This window comes from Halyomorpha halys, unplaced genomic scaffold, assembly GCF_000696795.3.
Source record: "Halyomorpha halys isolate HHAL.00 unplaced genomic scaffold, Hhal_1.1 Scaffold1704.1, whole genome shotgun sequence".
Lineage (NCBI taxonomy): Eukaryota > Metazoa > Arthropoda > Insecta > Hemiptera > Pentatomidae > Halyomorpha > Halyomorpha halys.
In genome coordinates, this window is record NW_027107560.1 from 74,862 (window position 1) to 95,117 (window position 20,256).

At 31.6% G+C, this 20,256-nt stretch overlaps 2 protein-coding genes across 4 annotated transcripts; both read left to right on the forward strand.

The window, feature by feature from the left end:
* The first annotated feature begins 809 nt into the window (after positions 1-809).
* Positions 810-10,972, forward strand: LOC106690399 (cytochrome P450 6a2). 2 transcript variants are annotated; one of them, XM_014435836.2, is made up of 9 exons: positions 810-876; positions 7,563-7,752; positions 7,832-7,974; positions 8,135-8,276; positions 8,348-8,586; positions 9,712-9,878; positions 9,949-10,167; positions 10,259-10,507; positions 10,613-10,972. In XM_014435836.2, the coding sequence occupies exons 2-9, from the start codon at positions 7,573-7,575 to the stop codon at positions 10,789-10,791; spliced, it is 1,518 nt and encodes a 505-aa protein (XP_014291322.1). In that variant the 5' UTR covers positions 810-876; positions 7,563-7,572; the 3' UTR covers positions 10,792-10,972. The 2 variants fall into 2 exon arrangements, with proteins under 2 accessions (XP_014291322.1, XP_066902054.1); XM_067045953.1 differs by lacking the exon at positions 810-876 and adding an exon at positions 6,622-6,695.
* A 2,348-nt stretch (positions 10,973-13,320) lies between these two features.
* Positions 13,321-19,577, forward strand: ECSIT (evolutionarily conserved signaling intermediate in Toll pathway, mitochondrial). 2 transcript variants are annotated; one of them, XM_014435843.3, is made up of 4 exons: positions 13,321-13,881; positions 17,302-17,528; positions 17,630-17,843; positions 19,230-19,577. In XM_014435843.3, the coding sequence occupies exons 1-4, from the start codon at positions 13,452-13,454 to the stop codon at positions 19,496-19,498; spliced, it is 1,140 nt and encodes a 379-aa protein (XP_014291329.1). In that variant the 5' UTR covers positions 13,321-13,451; the 3' UTR covers positions 19,499-19,577. The 2 variants fall into 2 exon arrangements, with proteins under 2 accessions (XP_014291329.1, XP_014291330.1); XM_014435844.3 differs by having other exon boundaries at positions 13,323-13,881; positions 17,630-17,834.
* The last annotated feature ends 679 nt before the right edge of the window (positions 19,578-20,256 follow it).

Consider the following 20,256-nt stretch of genomic DNA (forward strand, 5'->3'; position numbering starts at 1 on the left):
GTAGGACAGGAGGGCAGAGGTTTACGACGGAGAGTAAAGGTGATCTGGTGGGATTTGTCAGGATTTATTTTGATTCTCCAGTTTTTACACCATTCTTCAATAGATGTTATGTGTACCTGTAGTGTTTTTGATGCATTAGTTGGGTCGTTGTTTACAGAAGGTATACATGTCTCATCAGCGTATGTTGTTAGGACTGTGTTAGGGTGGGTTGGGATGTCAGCTGTATTAACCGTATAAAGAATGGGACCTAAGATACTACCTTGAGGAACACCGGCGGACTGAGAAAAGAGAGATGAGTAGGCTAGGTGAGGTAGGAGCGGATTATAAGGAAATATGTTGGGGTTCTTAAATAATAGAATTTAATTTATATAATGTAAAAATTTTGAAATTCGGTTTTCAAACTGTTTTATTCAACAATGTATTGAATTATAAAGTATTTTTGTGAACTCGGACATGATAGAAAAAAATATCCTCCAAAACTCCTTATTATTAAAATCCCTTAAATATGAAAGCTTCTATTTAAGGGTTTTCAAATGGTGATAAAAATGATTATAACTCATTTTTTCTTTTTAAAAAAATTCTTCGTTCTACTTTACTGTAAGTGTCCTTTGGTTTTTCTATTTTTTAATACATTTTGTAAGCCTTTGGAAATACGTGTATTGGTTTTAACCATATTATTCTTCCGTAAATAATTGTTATCACCCCTCGGTGACTCATTGAGTGTTTTAATATTGATAAAAATAAACAAAAGGTACCCGATCGAAGTGTTATTTAAAATGCTGATAAGATCTTTTGATAAATGTCATTGCCACATGCATATAAGTGCGAGTCTAGTCGTTTGTTGATTCTAATCGAGGTAGAAACACATTCTGAGCCGTGAGTATGTTTTGATTTTTTGCAGATTTAGGTATGTGTTATGTAGTTAATGGATAGCTTATCATCCCTTGAAAACTATATAGTTTATGAGTGAAAAAAAAAATCACATCTAATATATATGAGTGTTTACCGCAGTGTGGTACACGTTCCTCCAGTGGTACAGGAGGTCATTGAAGGGTACATTAAAAAAAAAAGAATTTTTAACACAACGGTTATCGTCTTCCACAGGTTTACCATACCTGTGGTAGGCGACTACTGTTTTATAAATGAAAAAATAAATAACTTCAAGATATACATATTTTTAATTATTAAATTGTATCAAAACAGAAAACTATGTAATATAGTTTTCATTAATTTTGAGAGCTAAATTAATCTTTCAGTAATGAAAATTTTACTTGCAACTTCCGTTATATGGATGTCCGTTACTGAAGGATTTAAATTCTTATAATTCCAAGCCAGGGCATTTAATTATTATCCGTAGAGAGAGATTTCGGTCAGAAGTTTTACTATATAAACATACATAAACAGTACACAAGTACTGTTGCAGGACCTACGATTGTGCAAAGAGGTGATTTGGTCAGAATCACGCTCGACCGTCAGATTTTTCCCCAATGAAGGATGCCCACTTTATAGAGACTCAATGGACCCCCGAGGGCACCCGAAACTTCAGGGTTGACTCACGGCTGCAGTGACAGAATAAATAATTATCTGTCACAACCTACACACACACACACATGTAACACGGGTTTCGAACCCGGATCCTTGAAGTTCGTAGCGTAAATTCGTAAATTCCTTACCACTATAAAATTCGAATAATTTGGTATATAAATATTTTCTGGAAATGTGTCAAACATTTTAAAATTGAATATTTAGTTGTCATATATTACTAAATGCACGTATTCTACATTAAAATCCCCAAAATATTTTAATATAAAATTATATCTATGATAATAAGCACTTCGACTTTTATTACCACACAATTCAAGGAGGCACTGAAATTTTATATAATTGCTTCTAGCAACTGTAATTTGTAACATAATATTTGGTAGAACTATAATTTTTAAAAATGTTAAAAGTATTTTGTGTATTTCCTAAATAGGTTTGAAAAACTGAGAAGCAATATAAATGCTATTGCGAAGATGAAAAAAGAGAAAGCAGCAAGGCGAAACAATATAGTTTTTAAATTTATTAAATATGGGGACCGAATTTAGTAAGATCCCTACAAAACGTTTTTAAAGAGTTTAGAAACGACAAAAGAATTATGCTAGAATGGAAGTACAATGAAATTATCTCTATTCGCTAAAAAATGAGTCAAAATGAATTGTTCCAACTATGGAACAACTTGCCTGTATCTCGTGCTTTACAAAGTATTACCAAAATATGTAAATAAAAAGCCGGTTAAAGCTACTGGTGATCCTGACCTGCAGGAAGATCAAAGTGCTTCTAAGGCAAACCCAAAATCAGGTCTTCACTCCAAGAAAGGTCCTGAGACCTGGGAAAAGGGGAGGTCCTGGGACCTGGCTGAAAATCAACATAGCATTCTTCGACCTGAATGCAGCGTTCGGTTTGGTACCCCGTAAAGAAATTTGGGAGTCCTTGCAACCAAAAAATATAGTTATATAGCTTCTAAAGGCTATTAAATCATCTTACCTAGAGTCGAAGGGTATTTTTTCTTAAATTGCAAGTCAACAAGAGGTTTGGTCTGGAGAAAGGAATGACTCTCAGAGTATCCTCTTTATTATGAATTCGATTGAGATCGCCTCCATCAGATAAAAAAAACACGAATATACATGGGTCAATGGAGTTTACATCTTGTTATAAGTTTTTACTACTTACAGACGACATTGTGCCTACTGTCTGATTAGGAAATGAAAAAAGAGGAAATGGCTATTAATTTAAAAAAAAAAAATGTTAAGTTCTTAAAATTGGCAGAACTCTAGAAGATGTTCAGATTGTATGTAATAAATAGGATATAGAACTGACGGACAGACTTTACGTACCTTGGTATAGTGATTAATATATATTGGAAAACCGCATTTGGCAATCTCAAGAAGCTAATCCTGTGTATTACCAAATCTGTTATTTTTTAATCTGAAAACGAGGGAAGAGAAAGGATATAATGGTCTTTTTCCTGAAGTCTGCTTTCTGGCCTGCAAGAGCGGAGAGCTTAATTTTTTTTTGATCGGTTTGTCTGGTAAAATGTTCGTGTATCAAATTATGACGAAACCTAAGTTTCTTTAAAGCCTCCTTTGCTGATTTATTTTTTCCAAGCAGCTTTTTTGTTTTAAATAACTTTCAGTATGTTCTAATGCATGCATGTAATTTAATTATATTTTGTTAAGATTTTTAAGTATTTACGAATTATTGTGTCCATACCACTTCTACCGATATCCGTTTACCCGAGACGTAAACAGACTTCCAAAGGTTCACTTCAGCTGAGTTCAGGGCCTGAATTGGCTCTAATATGAATCAGTTTAAGGTGTCAGATTAAAACGTACCACTGGCCTGAACGAAATAATGCCTAAGTACTAATTTTTATAAATTATAAGTTCAGCTAAAATGATTGAGTCCAGAAACGAAATTCTTTATTTATATACTCGTCATCAAACTTGATTGGAACTGCTTGTATCTGGTATTTCTCTTATATTAAACTGAAGCCTAAGCTTAGAGATAGTTTGCCATTTAAATTCATTATGCTTCTGAAGGTGAACAAGTTATATTACAACATAATTCAAAAACTGTCTTCAATTGTATTGCATAATGCCACTCCAAATGATTTAAACTGTAAACCTACCAGATAATTTTAAAAAATAAAAATAAAAATCCTGCATAGAAAAATATTTAAATATCAAAAATCTTTTGGGTTAATTTTGTTTTTTTTATTTCACACTTATCTCTAAATATTATAAAAAAAATTAATGATTAGTCATTTCCAAAAACAAAAAAAAACAAAAACTGAGGTATGGCGATGCATGAAATATAGGATTTTATTATTTATTTAGGGAGCATAAAATCATTTTCTGTCGGTATACTACGAATCACATACCATCTATATTAAACAATTTCTTATTCTCGGTTTACTAACAGTGTTTTTATTCCAAGTATGCATACAGATTTTAGTTTCATTTCGAATGTGACAATGAAAACACGCGGCTTTCTAGTATTTCTTTTTTATATGAGTACAAAGTTGGTCGTTTCCCTAGCAAGCCAATAAGGAATATCAATAAAGCCATTGGTGAAGCGATTTTTAAAGAAAAAACATAAAAGAACTTCTTTTTTTTTTTTTAATATGACCCTCTTTCTGGTCATTTCTGAAATACGGGGGAAGAGGTGGAGGGGTTATCCACTGGGTACCACCCTATTTTAACATCATGGTGGGGTTAAAGCTTTCATTCCATGGGACCGTAAAGGAAATAAAAGTCGACCCCCCCCCTTAATCGGATTCGAGCCGGTGGCGCAGCAGTTCCCAGTTTGCAAAGGCCTCAACTCTCTGAACTACAGACGACCCTAACAGACAGAGAGCTTGCATCAGACCTCGGGCCAAGTGGAATGACCATTTCCAGACATTTAAAATTGACCGAAAAGGCTATAGAGGTCGATTTCTTGGTCCCGCTGAATGAACGTCAAGAGTTTTTGGTGTTTGGTCTTTTCTTGTTGGGCTATGAGGCTCTAACACATCCTCCATATTCATCTGACCAATGTTCTATCTTCTATTACCTCTTTCTGAGTTTGGACTTCATGAAATTATTTTTTAAATTTTGTTTTATTGAAGAGTATTAATCAATCTCCCACCAATTAGGGGGATTATGTATTTATGCATTAAGTATATATTATATACAGTTATAGAAGAATTAAAGAAAGAGATTTCAGCGCTTCTCTCCCAGCCGCGTCACTGGACTGAGGGCCAGTGAAAACTGAGTGAGAGCGCTTGAGCCTTATACACTCATGGCTTGAATGAAGAAGCTAGCCATCACCAGAACCCCAACAGCTATTCACAAAAGGTCTCGGAGCCAATGCTGTTTCAACCTTCTGGGGAATATATAGGGATGGCTGGGACTGAATAGGGATTGTGCTAAGAGATTAGGATGGTGATCAAAGTTCAAGAGAAATTAATTACAAATAATTTAGACTTGTGCTTACACACTTAAACATTTTATTTTCTTCCTAATTTCATAGGCTCTCTAGGCCCCGCCTAATCTCCTAAATTTTCTGATTAGTCCAACCCCTATCTCCTATATCCATGTTCTTCTTACCCCCTCTTCTCAAGGGTACATATATATTTTCTAGCTCTGGCTAGGATTCTTCTTGCTCTAGCTAAGAAAGTTATAGTCAGAGACAAAGAGATATCTTTAACCACTAAACTATGTTTGTAAAGATATAAGTCAATACAGTCATTTAATTCTTCACTGTTGTTCAAGTTGCATCTGTCGACTCTAGGGTCACCACAGTCATGAGCTCCTGCTAGTCACATAGCTAAGATTTCTTTCTACAGCCATTCTACCCTCTTCCTACCGTTTTTATGTACTGCCTTCAGTACAGGTCAGAAACTATTCCTTTGCCGAGGAGGTGTTCATTATTTATTCTCAGCACATATTTTCTTTTATTAAAGGAGAAATTAATTTTTATTCATTTTTTTTATTAATCATTAATTTGTATAATTCCTTCCTCAGTTATAATATTTTATTTATTTCTTTTTACTAACATAGACTTAAATTTTATACATCTATTTTTTTTTATCTATAATTTATATAAATATCTACATATATATTTTGTAAAATATTTGATTCCTTTTCACTATTCATTCCTTCAATTAATTTATTTTCTATTATTAAATATTATTCCACTAAGATCATCAAAGGGGCAGAACCGGGTTATAAATCGATTCGGAAAACCCTTTAGAAACTGTAATCCGTTCTCAATAATAAATGCATTATATGCAGAGAAAAATGTTTTTCTGACTTTGTATCAACACGTTTTTAAAACTTATTTAAATCTAAGATAAAAAAAAAAAAAACTCGGTTAGTTGTTGGCAAAACTGTTAAATACCAGTGATGCGGCGAGAGGGATGCGCTGGGATCTCTTGAGCTCTGCTCTACCCCTCACACGTGGGGGATAGAGTGGGCTCAGGGATCCTCAGGTCGATTCTGTAAATATTGTATATATTATTTTATCATTATGTTATTTTATTTATTTATTTTTCATACAGATAGTCTGATTATGTTCATCTTGTGTATTCTTTTGTTTGTATATATTTTAAGAGAGTTTTTTTTTTTTTTTTTTTTTTTTTTTTTTTTTTTTTTTTTTTATTTTTTTTTTTTATTTATTTTTTTTTTTTTATTTTAGTATGTATGAGATCATTTATCAATATTACCTATTGCCCACAACTGTGTGGCAGATTGTAATATCTATCAATAAATAAATCTATCTATAAAAACTGTTAAAGGAGGCAAATATTTTATTTCTTGTAATTTTTTTTTTTAACTTAGTAAATTCTAAAAGCAGATATTTCATGATTGAAAACCCAATATATTTATTACAAAAGAATAAAAAAAAACTTCGAAAGTGCTTTTTGGTATATTTAAGTCTCTTTCCAACAAGCAAGTTAAACGATTTAATAAACTCCAGCGAACAATTTACCTACAAATAGTTCCGTTTAGAGGATGGTAAAATATTATAGAGCGTCGATAATACTGAACATAATAAATCGAAACAGTGAGCTTAATAGATTTCGCAGCCGTTATCTCCCCACTCTGGCCCGAGACGGACGTTTGTCCTGTTCGTTTTCTGACTAGCCTTGGTCAACCTTGGTTCTAAAGCAAGTAAGTGCGCATTCACTCTCGCTCGTCCGTGGCTTCCTTTAAATTTCTTATCATTTACTGTACAAAATTGCTGTTTGGTTCTAATCTGTTTGTTCAATGGCAAGCCCGAGTCTACTTCGGTTCCTTTCAGTGGCGTACTTTTTGTTTATTCCCGATACTCATTTAATGTGCAATTGTTTATTTTTCATTAAACTCTTACAACAAAAATCACCTTAAATATTACAAAATGATTTTATGGTCATCCATGTTTAATTGAAGGTTTATTAAGACCGTACTAATTATTCTTATCTCTCCTATGGACGTTATGCCACACAGATTACCTGCTATCGTCTTTTCTTAATATGTATTGTGAAGAGGTGATTCATACATATTAGTCATATACAGGAATTGTCTTGGTGTTGAAAAACAAACATTGTGTTTTCATGATATGACACACACATATGATATGTGTAATTATGTCCACAAATTACATTGATTTGATTTTCTTTCCATTTAGACACTTATTTAACATTAATATTAATTTAATAAATTGTTGAATAAAAGTCCATAATTTTTTTTACTTGTTAGGAACTAATGCTGCCTTTCTGATTATTTCCTATAGATATAACAATTAATAATCACTTCCTTATTTTTTATGCAAATCAAAGGAAAATGATTTTTCCTAGCTTTACATGTCTAACATAATTATCTAATAGGTGAATTAAACGTATATTGATATAGGTCAGCAGGAAGAGTTGAGACATGCAGTTTATGCAATTTTGTGCTTTCGATGGAATTCTAACTCTGTGTATTCTTGAACTGTTGGTTTCTAGATTTAAAAAAAAAATCCTTTGAATGGGGAATGTCTGAATAAATCTTTTCTTTCAGGTTTCCAGAAATGTTGTCAATAATAATTTCTTTGGTGGTCATTGGCGCTTTAGTGCTCTACATGCGTTGGCGATCCTTCTTCAGTCACTGGGAGAAAAGAGGGATACCTTCACTGCCAGGATCTATACCTTTCGGTAGCTACAGTAGTCGCTCCCAATTAAATCAATATCATGGTTACACAATGAACGAGGTACTTTAATGGGTATAAGTTTACTCTTCCTCTCACATTTTCTAATAGCGATTTGATTAATTAAAAATTGAATTTACAGTTTTACTATAAGATGCAAGATCATCCATATTTCGGCTACTATGAAGTTAAGACACCTACAATGATGGTGAAAGATCCCGAACTGATAAAACTACTCCTAACGAAAGAGTTTTCGCACTTCAGAGATCGACTGACTCACGTATTGTGAGTTATTTCATTACTTACTGCATTAATGTTATAAACGGAAGTTGAATAAAACATTATAGGTTATAATAACTGCCATGATTTGTATTCTGGCACCGAAATTCAGTACTTCTAAATCTATATTTGATAGGATAATTAAAATATTTCTTTCTTTTACAAGACCCAAAACAGATCCTCTGGTTCACTATCAGCTCTTCTCTCTTCAAGGAGACAAATGGCGAGCCTTGAGGACTAAACTAACTCCCACATTTACTAGTGGGAGGATGAAGGCCATGTTCCCGCTCTTCGTTGAATGTGCTCAGGTAAGTGTTGATATTTCTTTTCCTAATGACTCAACATAGCATATTCATTAACTGCTATTATGGACTGGCAGGCTCTCAACACTCTGCTCTGGTCGCAAGAGGGATCGATTATTGACGTGAAGGATGTGATAGCTCGATTTACCACAGATGTCATATGCAGTTGTGCTTTCGGGTTCCAGACCAACTCCATTGTTGAACCCAATCATCCACTCCGCAAAGCCGCAACAGACTTCATAGCCTTTGGAGATTCACTCTACCTTAAATTTAGATTCTTGGTCGGATTGCTGCCGTTCGTTGTTCCTCTAAACAGGTATATATTTGCAGCAGCATGTTAGTCCAGTAAAAATGGCTTAAAATTTAACTGTATCTAGAATTGTGTGTAAATTAATTTCTGTCCTCGGCTTATTTTGCAAAAATGTTGGGATACTACGATAGTAAAAAGTTTACCACAACCTCATGGTCAATACCTCTATTATGGCAGATTTTTCAAAATGGCCACTATTCATTTTTTTTTTTTTATTTACTTCCAATAACTAAATTGTTACAAGTAATATACAATTTGATGAGTTTCAATTTTAGCTCTTATAGAGTTCTTCATGCTCATTAATTCACGAAATACAGTTTTTCTAAAAAATAAGAAAAAATGAATGTGTGATATTTATTGGCAAATATCTTGAAACATACAATTCTTAGGAAAATAATTGTTGTAACCTGCTTTATAGTGCATTTAACGAGCTCCAAATTGATCCCTAATAAAACTATGTATGTTTAATATTTTTTTTAGATCGATTTTTTCTAACACCAATTTTTTTGTCCAAACCAGTTATTAACATTTTGCGAATTTATTAATGAAACTATATCTCTTTCAAAGATGTTCATAGTTAACTACTTTATGGTGTATTTAACTAGGTTCGTATTGAAGTTGAAAAATTTAATAACTAATTTTCTAGGACATTTAATACTGTTCTTTTTGTGTAATAATTTTCCAATACAAAGTGAGCACCAGCTGTAGTGAAAATACTCCCTTCTCTTTAAAAAAATGTTATTTTGATGATAGTGTATAGAAACAAAATAAATAAAGTTTAAACTTTTGATGGGTAAAAAAGCACTGCAACACTGCCACTAGCCACTGTGTTTCGGCGACACTACGTTTCCTTTTGAAATTTAAGATGATATTTACCTTCACAACATCTTATTAAATACCAAAATTCGCGAAGTTTAATACTATAAATCTTACTACATGTTTGAGTTATTCTTTTCAAGATAATAATAAAGTGTTTAAAAGCTCTGGAACTACTTTCGGACCACCAGGCTTTGTGTGAATATGTGTTACCTTTGTTAAAAATTAAACAAATGGTTTAAAATCTGAACGAGTTATATTTATTTATAATTTAAAAAATTCAAAGTAAACATGATTATTACGTCTTTGTTACAGGTTCACCCCGCAGTCTGTTGAAGACTACATCATGAAACTGGTATCAGATACGGTTGAATACAGGGAAAAGAATAATGTCACAAGAAACGATTTTTTGGACCTTCTCATCCAGTTGAAGAACAAGGGTTCTTTGAAAGAAGGAAAGGAAGAGGTTGGAGAAGATTTTGGTGGGTCCTGTTTTTTTAACCTCAATATTAACAACTTCCATTGTCTTTATGATGTTTTTCAATCTTTCAGAAATCAACCTGGAAGTATTGGCAGCTCAAAGTTTTCTTTTCTTCTTTGCCGGATATGAAACTTCTAGTTCAGTCCAATCATTCTGCCTTTACGAACTTGCCTTACACCAGGATATCCAAGATAAATTGAGAGAAGAGATACAAGAAGTGATAAAAAAACACGGAGAAGTAACGTACCAGGCAGTGACTGAGATGAAATATTTAGATATGGTCGTGTCAGGTATAGTCCATTATGTTTTAATAATGATTTTATTTAATAAATTTAGCTACTAGATTATTATTAAAGGTTTTATCCTTGACTGTTTATTCAGAGGCCATGAGAAAATATCCTACTGTACCACTACTAATAAGGTCATGCGTGATGCCTTTCACGATGCCGGATGGTGGAAAGGTAGAGAAAGGAGATCAAATCTTCATCCCTGTCTGGTCGCTACACCATGATTCGAAATACTTCCCGGACCCTGAAAGGTTCGATCCTAATCGATTCTCACCAGAGAATGAAGGGAACATCAAGCCATATACATACCTACCCTTTGGCGAAGGGCCTAGGATGTGTATAGGTAAGATGGACATTCATCTATAATTGCATGTGTTAATTTTGTTTGTAGGTTGTTGAATGAGTAGTTAAATTCAGTTCAAAAGATTAAAGTTATTTTTTCTCATAGGAAATAGATTTGGACTCCTGCAGACTAAAGTCGGCCTCATAACTGTGATCAGGAATTTCCAAGTGCTTCCTTGCGAGAAGACCAGTATACCTCTTAAATTAGTCAGAAACACTTCCAACCTCACTGCATGTGAAGGGCCTATCATTTTGAAGTTAGTCTCGATAGTACCGAGAAGCTAGGTTAAATTTTTTCACTGTATGGTTTATCATTTGGATAGACATTAATTAATTCAAACGAAAGCTGAATTATTGAATTCTCAAAGTCGTCAACTTAGAATATTCAACACCCTAAAATATAATCTAAAGATTTTTCTGCTTATCCATTGTTAACTTAAATAAAAATATATTTTATTTATTTGTCGATATTAATTTTATTTACTCCTCATAAGCCTTTTTTTGTTAAAAACCACTACAAATTATTATGCAATGGTTTATTTCCTATATGAATATTTTATGACCATGCTTATTAACAAAAAACTATTTGAATTTTTTTTTGTTTTTATAAAAAAATTTAAAAAAAAAAACAATAAAAATATTTTTTAATATCAATACAAGGCAATAAACAAGTTTTTTAGTCTTTAGTATAATGATACCAACACCAATTCCAGTCTTTAAAAAAAATAAAAAACATAAAAATGTGTTTCAATACATACTACCTCAACAAAGTTAATAGACAGTGTTTCAACCACCGTTTTGAAAAAAGTAGTCTTGGAGTAAAGCCAAGAACGTCGAGCAGATTTTAATTTATTTGGCTATTGAAACGTATAAATCTCATAATTTGTGGTGGCGTTATTTTTTTCTAGGTCGATTAGAAAGCCTTAAACCAAAACATGTGCCTAGTTTGTTGTATATAGGTTGTAATAATGGGTTGTAAAATAAGTTCTCAGTGTTTTTTACTGGTGATTTCAATAAAAACATCCGAGTCTTGTAAATATTGTAAATCAATTATATATGACCCATTTTAATCTATTACATGTTGCCATCTTGCATGTATTTTTTTAATCCCGACCACTTAGGGATGGTGCCTTCTTCTAAGTCATCATCGTCATACACACAAATTTTGTTAACCGTGTGTGCAGCGGATTTTCCTTTTCGGAAATAAAAATCATTAAATGGTGAAAATGAATTTTTTTCTCTTTCATTTAGAGCGAGCAAAATACCACTTAAAGATAAGGAATCTCGGTTGAAACTGATTTATAAAAGCACCTTAACTAATCATTTTTTAGAATATGTAAAAATTATTGACCAGGTAATCATGATTTTATAAACACATAGAGAATTAAATTGAAAAATGCTACGAACTTTTACAACCCAATATTTTTAATAATAATTGTCCGATTTCGATTCATCTATTTGTGTTATAGCAAATTAAATTACATTTGAAATCATTATACTAAATTTATCGTAAATTGCATACATTTTAAGCTTGTATATACATATAATGTTTTGTTTTCTTCATAACATGTTTTTCTACTTTTTCTCTTCGATATACAATTTGTACATGAAAAGTTGGAAAAATTTAAAAAGAATTTTTGGTTTCCATGTATCTTGCTGATTACAGTAAGCCGGGAGGCAGTTGTAATAATTAGTGATTTGTTTCGTTAATCTTTTATTAGTGAATTTCCACATGTTTTCATCATGAAAAAATCAAGTTTGTTTCCCGGTACTTTTTATCACTTGAAATGTTATATTGTTTTAGAACTATTAGGTTCAATGTTTGATTGTATTTATATGTAAACAATTGATTAGTCGATTTGGGGTTTCATTTTAATATTTGATGATGCTAATAATATTAAATCATTTGAGATTTCTCATGTACGTTCCACTTCTTATGTGTTTGAATGTAATTTATCTTTACAAATTTTATACGTTTATTCCAATTTAGTTCTCTAGTTTCAGAAAAAAAAAAAAAAATTCTCAGGTGCCTAAATACGTTTTTACTTCTTCAGTACTGAAGGTAGTCTCGCATTTTATTTTTTAGACATCATAGAACAATCTTGGTTCAGTATGCAATGTTTGTATGTCTTCAGTCAAATTTGTTTTAGAATATAACGTCTACCATTAATCTGACATTTATGAAATTCTAAGGAATTGTGAGGGCTGGTATATAATATGTCTAATGCCAATTTCATTAAATTCAGTACGCTACTTTCGCTCACGCTAGTTCAAATGTAATTTCCTTGGCACGTCTTTATTTCGAAAACTCGTTTGGTCCTAATCTGGAAGAAAGCTAGGGATTAGTGAAAAAATTACCCATATCAATAAAAAAAAGCTTAAAGCAAGATTAATGGTCGTGAGTTTATTTATAACTAATAAAATAAATTACCTGTAAAATGTGGTAAATGAAAAAAAAAAAATGTGAATCAAGTAAACAGCAGTTATATTTAAAAAGATAGCCCTACTACAATAAAAAAATTGTAAATTTGTTTTAAAAATCTGAGGCCATGAGAGTCTCAGACATCTATATACTAATAGATTCCTTGTTGTTGTAAAGAAACTGTCATTCAATACTGTGAGAGATATAAAGGTGGATTACAGTATTTTATAGAGTAAAAAAACATATACAAAGTGTAATTATGATCGTTTTTCCTTTAAATCTTTCATATAAAAATGATTCAAACCTGACTGAGGTTGGGCAATTTGTACAAAACCTACCTCTATCCATTTATGCTGAACGATCGCTTATGAATGGCTACCGTTGTTAAATAAACGTTTAAGGGTTTATTATTATGTTTTATCAGTTAACATATCTGAACAATTTTCTGTTTTGTTTTAATATCTCGAAACAGATATAATAATGATTCATTGAAGTACATTTGACAATTTTTAGTTGTGTTAAAATGCCTAATTTATTTGTTTTAAGACTGTTTAATTTGAACCGCAATGTAAGAAGCTTCGTAAAACCGGCTGCAAATTGGAACAGATACAACCACATTAGACTTTACTCAAATGAATCCAACCATAAGCACCTTGTCCCTTCTTTTGGATTTGTTGATATCAAAAACAAAAATAAAGAAACTTATTTAGAAATGATAAATATTTTTTTGCACAAAGATAAAGATAGAAGAGGGCAGGTGGAGTTCATCTATGCTGCTCTTAAGCATATGAAAGACTTCGGTGTAGAAAAGGACCTAGAAGTTTACAAGAAGTTGATTGATGTTTTTCCTAAAGGAAAAATGGTCCCAAGGAATTTGTTTCAAGCTGAATTTATGCACTATCCTAAACACCAACAGTGTGCTATTGACTTATTGGAACAAATGGAAGAACTAGGTAAGAATTCAAAATGTATTTTTACACTACAATAAATATCCTCTTATTACTTATGTTTTTTTCATATAAAATAATTTTTGATGCAAAAGTTAATTCATCATAATGTTGGTCGAAGATTCTGTATTTTAGGTGATATCCTTCTCTCATTTTCATGTTATCACCAAGTACAGTGTCAGTTTTTCTGGAAACTTGTCTCTAGTTTCACTCCATCCAATGTCTCACAAAATACACATTGTTTTGTTTTTGTAGGTTGTAACCTACCCTATTATTTTCAATTTTATAGTAAGATTAAGCCTCTTAACTTCTGCTCATTCATGAGATACACTATCCCTATTCCATCCTTTTCGGTCAAGGTCTTTTTTTTTTTTAATTATTTATTGATATTTACAACTGTATAAAAAATACAACAAGTAAATTTGATCATAATGACATAATGATAATGATATGATACAGCATGTAGAGAAACTACCCAGTAGTAGAACTCTAAAAACATTTTACAGTATAAGGTCACGAGGCCTTCTTTTCAGGCGCCTCTGAAGATTGCCAGGAATGGAAGAAGAAGCAAGGTTAGAAACTAGTGGGTTTGGGTGGTTAGGGAGTTTATAATGGAAGGAATGATATCGGGTTCGGGCTAGATCGGTTACATAAGGAACATTTAGGTCTTTTATTAGTAACAAAATAAGGAGCATTGAGGATTTTATGAAGGATTTTGAATTGTAAGGATTGGATACGAGAGGAACTCGAAGGTCTAGTGGAGCCCCAAAGCTGAACTCTGTATGTCCAGATGGGTAGTCAAGGTCAGCAGTTAAATTCTTTTAAATACAATTTATATAATAGTGTCAAGTTATAACCGTTAACAATGGTCGACATTTTCGCAAAGTAGGAATGAATACATACATAATTTGGAGTAGTACTAGTACCATGTTCCTAATATTAAAATTTCAATAATGTCTTCTGATACTTCACAAAAGGTAACCCATGTACTTAATAACTTATCGAGATCAAGTTCTAATTTCAATAATTATAGTTACTTTCTGTATTATCTAGCAATTTTAGGTAATGCTTCATTTATGTTTTGTTGATGTAAAAAAAAAAAATCAGAACTTATGTTTCCAAATATATGCTCTAGATTTTCCAATTGAACAATGTTTAAATTATTTATATTGTTAGTTCTCATCTTCCTCACTCCACAAACCTGCTCCAAACAATAATGTTGACAAGAAAAAGTTAATCTTCAAGTTTGGAAATGATGGAAATGCCTACCAAAATCTGATTTCTTCTGTTGAAAAAAAAGGAACTGAAAATGGAAGGAATTATTCAGAAGGTTGCTGAGGTCCAGCCAACTAATGGGAAGCACATCCTGAAGAAGTTCGGTATTGGTAGTCTGGCAGCTGAAAGCGGTGTGGTTCTCCACTGTACATCTTAGTGATTAATCAGTGAGCTATGAAAATATGAAAAAGTCGAAATCTGATAAAAATAAGTCTTTATTCATTCATAACTTTCCTTTAAAAAGAAAAATATCTGATATTTGCTTAAAAAATAATACTTTTGGCAAAATACCTTTGAATTATTATATTTATTTATGAAATAGAATATATCGATCCTTTAAGAGGCTTTGCAGCAATGTAATAGACATTAGAAAGAGTTTTTTCTATAGACATATGGTTAAGAAACTTGTCTTCCCAACAACATGACACACTAAGAAACTTCTCTCCAAATAAGAATAGACTTTTTTCCAATGACAGCTTTCAAATTATATAATATGTAGGTATATTGAGTAATATCATCATCCTTCTGCATGAATCATTTAGGGAGTTATGTTTACAAAAATGTTATAAAGTTGAGAAGTAAATTTGTTTATGGATTATTATATCTCCATAATTTCTTATTAATAATAAATAATTTTACTCTGGTTTTCACCTGGTTTCTGAAATAACTGTACTCTTTTCTTTTAAAAATGTTCTTGTTTGAACTTGCATTTTTTTTTTTTTTTTTTGTACTTTCTTGAAACACTATATTAAGATTTTTTTTTGTTTTCATCATTTTATCAAGACTTATAATTAAGTTCTTACATGAATTTTTGTATCAGAATTATTTTTTAAAAGTCCTTTTGAGAGCTTTATTGTTGGAATTCATGGAGCTTCATTGACTGCCACCTGGACTATCTTCCTCCAATCTACTTCATAAGGCCAACTATATCTTCCAATATTATTTTACTAAGACTTTTTTTACCTGAACTTTTATATTTGTTTTAATAATACTGCTGTTCTGGAGGTTTTTCACCTGATATCTTTTTCAAGCTCTACCGAACATGTATTTGAAAACTTATATGTGAACAGTTATGCTTAAAATGTTTTGGTGTAACCTTCTATAATCAGAGCTTTTGTATAGTTTTGGGAGAAGTTATAATGGCAGCCCCTTCTTTATATCTCCCCCCAGCCCCTTCTTCATTTTAAGTTGTTTTAGAGATTCATTAGTACTAGTTTTTACTAGAAACTGTTTTACACTGCTTGAATTTGGAGCATTGAATACATTATTCAATATATATTATGAATATAATATTCAATATCATTGAAAAACAAAAATTAAATTTTCTATCGAATGAAACTGTTAATTGAATTTTTTAACAGTTTCATTCATGCACTCTGCACATTTTTGCATAAAAAGCTATATAGATAAAATTTATAAAATGTGGTTTTATGTGTATAAAAACATGTTTGTTGAGCAGAACTCAACCTTAAGTTGAAATATACCTGTCAGTTTTCAAGGAATGTAATCTGATATAAATATTTGAACCCTGAAGTCAATATTAAAACATTCAATTTGAGTAATTAAGTGAACAATAAAGTGAATAAGTTGTTATGTTTAAAATTTTTCTGTGTAACTCTGTTTCATAAAATGTAACTTAAAGAATCCTTCCTCATAGCACATATAATGCATAACCTGAGTGGACTATCCCATATATATGTGAAAAGTTGGATGTATAAAGAATTTTACTAATTTCTTAACCATTCAAGGTATATCCGAGGAGATATATATGAGTCCAGTAGAGAGCCAGTTTTACATAGTGAACTAATGTTTTTAATCTCAAGTTAGCAATGTAAGAGTGGATAAACCTATTCTCCTAATTGCCTTGTAATTCTTTGTAACTGCTACCTAAAAAGTAAGGTTTCACTTTCAAAGCTGCTCTAAAGTAGTTAAGCAAAAATTATATTAAAATCAGCTAGACGTTTTATCTCAAATTCACAGTTGGAAAGGTTGGTCCACTCTGATTCTCAACGCGTAATATAATGATACTAATCACTGTCCTTTGGCTTGTTCCAATATCAATAATTTATAAGATTATGGAGAATATAGTCTTTTTGATGTGTGAAATACTTACTGTTGCTATTTTAATTATATTTAGGATATTCCCATCAGGTGTGATGCCGGATTGGAGCATGGAAGATCAACTAGTGAGTGTGTTTGGGAAGAGGGCCCACCCTTTGAGGAGGTACTGGCGAATGATGTACTGGATGCCTAGATTTAAGAATGCTTCTCCTTGGTTACTACCTGAAGATCTACCCAACGATACTATAGAGCTTGCAAAACTGGCAGTCAGCAGAATGACTAGTGTTGATCCCACCACTGTCATATCTGTCTACCAAGTAAATCCAAATTTTTTCATTGATTAGGTTTGTTTTGTATTCTAAATTACTTAAGCATTTTCTTTTTCCTTTTTTTTTTTTTTTTGTTTCTCTCTGACCAGACCACTGACATAGCAGACTCATTGGAGGATACTTGGATTGTGAGTGGTCAAAGCAAAACACAGCAATTGCTCACTGGTTGGTTGCCACAGGAAGCTACTTTATATGTAGATGGAGGTTTTCGTTTGTGGCTGAAAGATCGTGCAATCACCTATTTCACTCTTACCACTGAACCATTCCGTAAGTTTGAGGAACAGGATTATGATGGTAAGTTAAGTAAGTGTAATTTATTCGTATTTGCTATAGTTTTAACTAACTTCTTTTAGAGTTAGTTGTTACTAAAATTGTTGACATCTTGTTTTTTTAACTATAGAAAACATAATGTAAAGGATGGATCCCTATGATAGTTATTTGGGATCTTAGGGAGTGGAAATCTCTTATAATTAAGTAAATATTTTCTACATCGTTGTAAAAAAAAAGTTGTTTAGTCTAAACCTGTATTCTTGTGGCTAGAAGCCAAAATTTTCAAAGGTAGACATTTGTTTAAAATAGCAAAAAATTGTTTTGCCTTATAAATAATGACCAAGTTACAACTATGGATGTTAACATTTTCGGTCATTCTGTGCTATCTAATGAATTTATCATTTTCTTTTTATATTTTCTCAAATTTTTACTTTCATCAATGAACATCTGAGTCTCTACTTCATTACCATAGTACTAAACAAATGAAAACAGCTTCCTATAGAATTTCATCCTTTGCTTTTTTTATCACAAATTCCATTAGACATTGATCTGCAATAAGTCATGTAGAAGTTATAAGTAATTCTATATTTTTAATTTTTATAAAAAAAATCAGTGTAGATATTTTCTCTTAAATTGGCAAATTTTCTCAGGTAATTTGATCTAACCCTTTCTAGAAATTTTATGTTAGTCTGAGAGATAGATAACAGGTTACCTTCCAAAATTTCTGGTAATTTCAATTTGTTGATAAGTTTTACTTATCACGTTAATGACTTAGTTATTAAACATAAGTTTTTGATCTCTCTGTTCCCTTTGCTGGCGCTGTGTTATAAACGGAACAGTTTTTTCACTTCACCTCATTACATAATAATACGACTCTTCCAGTCAATTGAACCTAAATTATTAAAATATAGTATTTTGGCTTAGGTTGTCAGTCTTCAGTTAGTTGTGGATTTTATATATATATATTAGCCTCATTCTTTTGCTAGTTGCCATGGATCAAACCTTGAGTTTTCAGATATATTAAGTAAATTAATTGTAGTGCTTGCTGACATCAAACGAACCCTGGTGAAACTCTATAATGATAAATTAGGATTTTGATTTTTTGTAAGCAAGGACATATTTGGAAATAAGAAAAAAATAAAGTATAAACCTGAGGTTGGGACCAAACCTTGAAAAATATAGGTGTCAACTTTTTTATTAGAAATTTATTCACCTTGATTATTAATTTCATTTTATTATTACTTCTTTTAATATTAATTTTTTTATGTTTCAGGATTATATCAGTCAATAAGTTCAAATTTTCTTAGTTGTAATTTCTGTTTAAAATTGTTGATATTTTTTTCCCTTCAGTCACTATATAATGTACATAAAGTTTTTTTAGATTATTTCGTTTCAAATCAGATTTAATTTTTTTTCTAGATGTCTCCAATTTGATGTCGCAGTTAACACCAAAGCAACCAGATCGCACTGTGCATGAGGAGGACAATGCAGTGGTCCTAGGTGTGGCCTGTTCAGGTACATCTACCCCTGATTCTGTGCTCTCATGGATACGTGCTCTGAGTAATGCCTGCCCAAGACTGCAGCAACTTCAGATTCTCTTCAGAGTGTCCCATTCAGTCCGGGATCAGGCAACTCCTCCACCTCCTGCTATCAGGGCCCCACCTAAGCAGATAACATCTGCTTCATAGTTAAAGTAGTTTGGTGACAAAACTCATCTGTGATATCAAGATTTACATTTAGTAACAAATTATAACAGGTTTTACTGTTGTTTGTGTTTTTTTCTTGTTTTTATTCCATTCAGAATATACATTGATAACCAACTAAATTTGTTTACTTTATTTTTCGTATTCATTTTTATTTTATTTTTTTATGACACTTTTTCAAGAAAATGTGCTGATTAGTAATTTATATATATATATATTTTTTCATGGTATTAAATTAATGAATTGTATATTCTTTCTTATGCCATTTCTAGAGTTATAGTAAAGAATTTGTTAACATACCCTTGTTGGATATGCACTTTATAGACCAATGTTTAACATCCTCTCCATATTTGATCTGATTATACAGCATTTCTTAGTAAATTTTTATTTTCGAAAAATAATTATTTAAAGCTTAAGTTTAGTTTTTTAGTCTATAGTTGTATGTATAACATATTTTAGGTTTATAAGTTTTGAAGCATATTGAACAAATTCATTAATGCATTACTTCATTAATTTATTAAAGTTCTTTCATTTTCAAAATAGTTTGCTTTATTATAATATAATTTCTATTTATAATGAGATGTAGATAGTTGACCGTAGATTAATGGTTGAAGAAGTTTATCGGGGGGTGCGGTCAGCAAAGAACAACATAAATAAACAAAACAATATTTATTTATTTTATGCCGACGTTTCGACCTGAGTTTCAGGTCTTCATCAGGGCTATAGAACAGAAGAGATAACAA